We start from the raw sequence: 8150 nt of genomic DNA on the forward strand, positions 1-8150 counted from the left end.
TGCTGAGGTAGTGGATTACACACTGAGCTGCTCACCTCAAGGTAAGCAGTTCAAATCTACCTGTAGCTCTGTAGGAGTCGCTATGAGTGGGAACTGGCTTGATGGCACACAACAATAACACTGTCACAAGGGGTTGCTATAAGTTGGAATTAACCAAATGGTCCCTCACAACAACAAGAGTACATGGAATATTTTGAGCTAGAAATTTTTTAAAAATTTCATTAAAAGCATATGCTGCTATTGGAGAAATATCATAAAACATCTTTTTAATGTGAACACTACTTCACACAATGAAAAACTATTTACAGTGTGTTGCTTCCAGATTGAACTGCTATTACATGGTATGGCCCCCCCATTTACTGACAGAATCTGTGTCTTCAGTCAGGGAGTTTCAGTCCAATTGCACGTTGTCCTTGTACATGATGGCTCTCCAGGTGCCCTGCAATTCAGGAAACCTGTCCAATTACATTCTCCTTAGTACTTATGGCTCAGCAAGCATGCCACCGAAATCATTTACAATCACACAGAAAAGAAGAAATGTATAGATTAGTCTTGGTTGGGTTTTGTTTTTTCTCTCCAATAAATACTAATTTGACACTCCAGACCATTTCCATCTTAAGAAATCATTTTCAGTTAGGAAAACGTTTGTTTCTCAATGGAACTCGAGTGAATATTCTGTTCTTCACACCGTAACTGAGTTATGATGTCTTTGTATACAAATATAGCATATTTTGGCCAGGAATATAATTTCTTGTTAAGGAGTTTATTTGCCTTCACACGCAGGATTGCTACATACATTCACAGTTTTAATAGACTGTAATGAGCTATTCCAGTTGTGCTTTAAAATTCCAAATATTATTTTCATTAGTGAGTGCAAAGCAAATGTTCCATTTGACTACAATTGGTCCTAGAGTTATAAACTCCATAATGATTTCTAGAAAGTTCCTTCATTCTCCAGTTTCATCATTTGCTTTTTCAGGTATGACTTCCAGGCTCCGGCGTGGCTTCTGAATGTCAGCATGTTCGGTGCCTGGTTTATTCAGTCCACATGAGACAGCAGCATAATGGATTTGTTTCAGATTCTCCATAGTCTCGTTCTTAGCATATTTCAAAAGATCCGCTTGTCCCTGTAGCAAAACATACAGTTAAGCAATATTAGATATTGAGGTGACTTGATAATATAGGCCTTCCACTGAAACAGAAGTATTTTAACTCAGCAAGAAAGTGAATTTATGTCTTATTGGCACTGCATTCAAATAGGTCAATTTTACTAGAGAACAAGTTTGTTTTCTCGGTTTTCAACATCACACTCAAAGAAACCTACTGTTCTTCCAGGCCTTTCCATTATAAATTGGAATAGAGTTCTATGTGTGCACACCTTTCATTAACTGGCCAATTTTTCTTTTCTTTTTCCCCTTTAAAGATTTGATTTATTTTTCTAACTTCCTATTCGGAAATAACTATAAACCTGCAGAAGGTTGCAAATACTCATATAGTATGGAGAGGACTTATGTACTCTTTCCCCGGTTCCTCCAATAGCTACATCTTACATGATTATACATGAAGGTGAACAGTACAATAGCAAAACCAGGAAACTGACACTGGTATAATTAAGAGTTTTCTGTCACTTCATCACGCACAGAATCATGTAGTCACCACTGTAACCAGACACGGAACAACTCCACTATAAACATTTCCCACTGCGAAGACTTTACTGTCACAACCCGCCCTCTTCCCTGCCACGTCCTTAACCCTTGAAAACCACTCATCTGTTCTTCATCTCTAAAGATTGCCTTTGAATCCCACATAACCTCCCATAACTGGTGGTAGTAGAAGGCACTCAGGAGATCCTCGCTAAGTATTTGCTAAGTGAAGAACAGAGGAATGACATTTAAACTCTGGATAAACCTTCTTAGCCAAAGGGCAATATGTTTTATGAGGTCTGACCACCGACATGACATATTTACAGTCTAACACATATGTAGGTCAGAAAATGTGGGTTAGATTGAAGCCCAGTCATTAGGATTCTGGAATCTGAGATGATGATGGGACGATGCAGGTCTTTTCAATCTCGGCACCCTTGATATTTTGAGCTAGAAGTCTTTGTTGTGAGGACTGTCCTTTGAACCACAGGGCATTCAACAGCATCCCTAGCTTCCTCCTCAAGTATGAAAACCATGAATGTCTGCAGACACTGTCTGGATGCCCCCTGGATGAGAATCATTAGGCTGATGTATAGGTCTGCGCTTTCAAGACGCCCGAGAGAAGAGAAAAGGTGTCACTGCTAGATATCCCAACATTCCTACTTTACTTTCTTCTAGTTTTCCTTTCTGACTAACCATGCTTCATTAATATTTCTTTTCCTCTTTCTTATTCTCTTTGGTTACTGGTTTCTTTTCCCTCTCCTCAGCCCCTCTATTTATTCACTTATTTTCTTTACATCTCCTCTGTGGTTTGGTTTTTTCTTTGTCATCCTTGGTACTGTCTTTTCTCTCTTCCTTTCTTGTTTTAGCTTTCCTTTTTTGAAGTGCCTCCCAGATGCATCTCTCTTTCAAGTACAATACAAGCACAATAAACGTTAGTAAGGCTTGAAGCTGGCTGAGGAGAATACCAGCTGAGGACTTACCTTGGCAGGCAAATGGACTATAATCAAATTCAGGCTTTGGGGAGACCAAATTGCATTGCAATTTTAAGCCATCACGAGGCCTGAGTCCACAGAACGGTTTGCTGTTTACCACTTACCATTTATGATATGCCTTCTTTACAGAGACCCTTAATTAGTAGCTATAAATAGATCTTCCACCTCTTAGTGTAACTGAAGGAGCTTCAGTTTTATTCATTCCTACTGAGCGCTGAACTTATATATATAGATTTCACTAGCTCTGGTGTCTCTGTACACAAATATAGTATATGAAGCCAATATAATTTCTTGTTAAAGGGTTTGTTTGCCTTCATGTGCAGGACTGCCACATAAATTCACAGTTTTGGTTGACTGTAATTAGCTATTCCATTTGTTCTTTAAAATAACAAAAATGATCATTATTAGTGGATCTTTGAGATCCCACCTGGCATCTCTTCTTGGATTCTGTATATCCCAAACTGTGCTGGTACCCTGCTATTGCCCCCAGCTTATTACTCCTCAGTTAGGACAACTCTGTTTTTACGGCAACTCATAGCAAAGACCCAGGCTTCCTCCCATTCTCTTGCACCCCACATCCCTTCTGTCGGCAGCTCACAGGGGCTCCATCTTCAAACACATAGATTCACATTCTGGACATTTCTCACTACCTCTGTTGCCATTGCTGTAGGTTAAGCAACCACACAGCATTTATGACAATAGCCTCTGACTAGTCTTTCTGCTTCTTCCTTCTCAACACAACCACCAGAGAGATCCAATTAAAACACACAAGTTGGAACATGCCTCCCGACCCCCATACAGTTGAGTGTGAAAGTCCAAGTCCTTTCCACAGTGCTGTACAGCCTACCTCCTTGCCCCCAGCTGTCCTCATCAACTCTGTCTCCTCCCTGTCAGCTCGGGCTGTTACACTGGGCTCCTAGTGCAACTCCCAACACAACAGGTTCTCTCATGCCTAAGGGCCGGAGCACACAGAAACACACGTGGCTGGATCCCTGGCCTCCTTCAGTCTTTTACTCTGAAGCATCTTCCTCAGTGACACTCTCCCGGACAACCTGATCTACAAGGGAAACTCCACTTCCTGTCCACCTGCCCTGCCTTTCCCATCCCCTTGACAGACAGTTCCTGACTTACAACAAGGTACTGTTCTGGAGGCTCCACTGTACCCCAAGTCTGTTGTTAAGTAGAAAACCATATATATATATATATATGTTTTAGTTTTTTATATATAGTATAGTTTTCACTATTATTGTCTTTTATTATCAGTATCTTTATAAATCATAGTATTGAACTGTGAGTGAATATTTGAGAATAATTACATCACTAAATTACACATTGCAACACTGTACATAGTATATACTACTAATTATACACTTAAAACACCCACAAAAAGAGGAGGTTGTAAATGTAGTTTGTAGTAATTCCAATATGTTTTAAGTTGAGGACTACCTGTATTACCAACTCTATTAGACTGTCTCTCCCACTCAATCTGAGCTCCTAAGGGCAAGCACTTTTATCTCTTGGCAACTGCTGAATCCTTATGCCTATAGTAGTGCCAGGCACACAGGGAGGGCCCAATAGCTATGGAATGAATCTAATTACAGAAAGATGTGAAACTTTCATAGCTGTCCCATACACTTTGTTTTGCCTCTTTTTCTACGTTTATATGTGTGTAAGTCAAAAAGCATTGCTACTAAGGTTCCAGTTCATACATGCACAGATTTATTCCAAACAAACCATGATTAAACATGTCTTTGTGAGAAGTGGATGGCTGCAGACTAGTTCTCTCAGTGATACTCTTCTCCTGGTTTCATTAGGGGACCGTCCAAAAAAGTGGCTTCTGAGGGGATCTGTTGGGCTAGTTCAATTCAAGCAGAGAGGTCAGCTCAGAAGTTATTGTGATTGGTTTTGGGGACCCAAAGGCATAATCTTGATAGATTTTCTGGAAAGACTCAGGATGATCATGGGGAGTTTTTATGATGAAGTTTTAAGAAAACTGAACACGCACTGATGAGAAAAAGACCAGGAAAGTTATGCAGATTCGCCATCCCCCGCTCCCATTACGACACTGTTCCTGCTCATTTTTCAAGGGTAGCAAGGGCTGTCCTATGAGAATCTCATTGGAAAACCTTACCCCATCTGCCATACTGCCCTGATCCTAAATTCCATTTTCTCCCAAAGCTCAAAGAACAATGAAAAGGAACATGATGTGAGTCCCTTGAGAATACTCAAACTGCCATTTGACGTGTAAATCAAAGAGTATAGAATTCTTTCAGATTGGGGTTAAGTAGAGGGAAACATTGCCTTCAGAAATGTCCAGACCTAGCTGGAGGATATGTCAAAAGACAATAGCGTCAACTGTTGATATCTTTGTTTAATAAAATTTCTGTGATTTTGTGGCAATACTTTTTTTTTTTTTGAGACTAGAGTCACATTTATTTGGAGACAGACATAGCATGACCACTAGTGTGCATGCAACCAAAGTCTGGTTCCTAACGTCCACTCAGAGGCTCATTTCTGGATGTAAAGGTTACTTGGGGCAGTGGGATCATCAGCTGGGCGTGTCTCCACCACCATGGGTCTGGGGGAGCCAAGAAGACGGAAGATGAGAGTGGGGTCTCTCAGCTCCTGCAGCAGCTGGTCTGAGTCTAGAGCCCACACATGCACGCTATGCTTCCGGAAGGCCTGGAGTTGATCCCCAATCAAAGCCACGGCCTCCACTGGTTCACTCATGGGGATCTCTGGGATGCGAAGCCCCTGGACTGGAGCCTCTTGTTGGGTCACCAGCTTCAGAGAACCCTCCATCAAAACCATCACCATGTCTTCCACCACCTGGGTCAGCTGTACCGGTCCTTTATGCTCTGTTTGAGAGGGCAATACTTTTTTTTTTTATAAAATTAACTTCATGTGTCACAAATAGGGCCCCTGTTTTATTTTTTACATAAATGGGATATCAAGTCATCTATGCTACTCTTCAGTTTTCTTTTTTCTCACCAAAACCCATGTCTTGGCAAATCTTTCCATGTCAGCATATATAGAGCTACCACTTTTAAACAGAAAGCCCCAGATGATGTGGGATCATACTGTGGCAGTAACAGCTTCCTTTATTCAGCTGAATGTTTCATTTCCCAAGCTCAGACAAGTCATAACCACATTGTGAGGGCCTCCGGTCATCATCCAGGTCAGACACAAAGGACCCTCACAGGTGATGAACCTGGGTGTAGGGAGCTGCTTGTTTTCATACCCATTTGTTTTTCAGGACTACAGGAGTCCTGGTGTGGCGATGTGGGTCAATGCAGCAGACTGCAAAGCTGTTTGAACTGCAAGGTCGGCGGTTCAAGCTCACCAACAGCTCCTTGGAAACCTTATACAGGGTCGCTATGGGTCAGAATCGGCTTGACAGCACTTAACAACAACAGACAACATCCAATGGTTTCAGTTGAGAAATTCAAAGCCTATTTGGTTTCATGAATTCCATTTTGAATTTCACACCATTCTATTTGGTTTTCATCTTGAAAGATATGTAAACACCTTAGGTCAAAATAATTAACATTCTTCGTAGAGTCCAAAACGAATCTTTAGAAGTTTTAGCTCAAGGTGGTGGCTAGAGGCTAGGCTGACCACATTCTCTCTGGCTGTGCCATGCCTTTCCTGTGACTGTATCTGACGTTGGGAGCAGCTAGGTACCAGTGCCCACTTGGCACCCCTGCTATGTTCAACACTTGACTATTTCCTAATTTTTTCAATGATTACAAAAGATGTCCCAGATTTTAACGTATTAAGAATATGTCAAGGTACATCTGTCTGTCTGTGCTACATAGCTTGTGTAGCCAAAATGAACACGCACCATGCACTGCTTTTATTTAATACAGAGCTAAAACAATAGGGATTCTATACTCCCATTCACTTAAAACACACTTTTTTTTGTCAAACTGTCAATTAGAGTAAAACAATGTTGACTTAATTCTAAGGTGAGTGATCCAGTGTGGACACCAAGCCGGGCAGTGGCAACATGGTTGGGAGCTAGAGAGAACCGAAATGGCCATCTGCCATTTTCTGGGGGCCAGCAGGTACTTCCCTTTCAAATCCTACTAAGTAGGAGGGAGGAGAAATGCAAAGATACTCAGACCATTCTGGGAGTCAAATACTGTTTGTTTTAATACAAACAGGTTTAACCTCCGCATTCCTGGGCCTCACACTGACTTCTGTCTCTTTTGAGACTGAAGGTCCCACCCAGAGAAGATTCACCTAAGCTTCCTCTTTCTGGGTTCCTTGTCCACCTGGAACACAGCAGACTTTGGTTACCTTCACTGTTAAGTCTCCCAAACAGTTAGACTGACTCTGGATACAGGACAGGGGGCAGACACCTATAGGGCATGAAGGCCCAATACTAAGAAGACCACCAGTCACCAGCAACCCATACGTTGGCCTTTGCTTAGTAATTTGATTTGCACATGTCTTATGTCCCCAACTAAACCATCATGCTTTTCTTACCTGTTATCCTGCAAGTCTCCAAGGGGCACCCTCATTGTCACTCTAAGCCAACAGTTTGTGGGTATAGACTTCCTATGCTGTTTCTCATTCAAGCATCTTCTGTAACCAAAACTAAAAGAGTTAACCTGCAAAAGCCTAACATGATCTCATGACCATGAAATAAGATCCAGGTTGGCAGGGAGTCAGAATTAATAAATAAGTTATTAACAGTTATTAACAAAGTTAGTCTTCACTGGTTATTTATTGAGTACATTACAGCATACACTTGCAAACAACTGTTAATAAATATTTTGTGGTCACTGTTTTGGGTGATGAAAGACTCAGAGAAAGTGAGTATGTTTCAATTTGGTATTTTGTAAGAGGAGTTCCTGGGTGGTACAAACAGTTAATGCTTCTCAACTGCAAATAGATAGTTGACAGTATGAGTTCAGCTGATGACCTTATCTATAAGCCTTCACCCAATTCACAATAAAAAGTTAAAAAAAGAAGAAAGAAAAAGAAAACTCTATGGAGCACAGATTACTTTGACACTAATGGGGTAGCCATGAATCAGAACCAATTTGACAGCAACTGGTGATTTTATAAATATTCAGAATTGCAAGGCAAATGCAAATGCATAAGCCTCTTTCAAGAGTGCTATGGAAATATTTAAATTAACATTTCTTATAGCCACAGTTGGGCACAAAAGTGCTATAAACTTAATTACAGTTATGAGTTTGCAACCACAGAGGCTATGATATGTGAAAAGTTATATATGTAAGAATGTATAGCAGCAAAGTCTTTGGGAAACACTATTTACTGAGTGACTACTATGTACCAGCACTGTATTAAGCCCTTGAAAAACAGTACCTCATGTGAGTATCAGCTCTCTAAGGGAAGTATGACTACTATTTCTTTGAAAGAAGTGAAAACAGAGTTTAGAGAGATTGTTTTTGTTGTTGTTAGGTGCCATCGAGTTGGAACCGAATCATAGTGATCCCATGCACAGCAGAACAAAACAATGTCTGATCCTGGGCCAACC

General features: G+C 40.9%; 1 protein-coding gene across 1 annotated transcript in view; it reads right to left on the reverse strand.

The window, feature by feature from the left end:
- Positions 1-238: 238 nt before the first annotated feature.
- The window catches only part of PLCL2 (phospholipase C-like 2), a 247028-nt gene continuing 239116 nt past the window's right edge, over positions 239-8150 (reverse strand). Inside the window, exon 6 of the mRNA XM_006840000.1 lies at positions 239-1127. Coding sequence (XP_006840063.1) covers positions 948-1127 — 180 coding nt within the window. The 3' untranslated portion in view covers positions 239-947. The remainder of the gene's footprint in view (positions 1128-8150) is intronic.

The sequence above is a fragment of the Chrysochloris asiatica genome, unplaced genomic scaffold, assembly GCF_000296735.1.
Source record: "Chrysochloris asiatica unplaced genomic scaffold, ChrAsi1.0 scaffold00028, whole genome shotgun sequence".
NCBI classification, from domain to species: Eukaryota; Metazoa; Chordata; class Mammalia; order Afrosoricida; family Chrysochloridae; genus Chrysochloris; species Chrysochloris asiatica.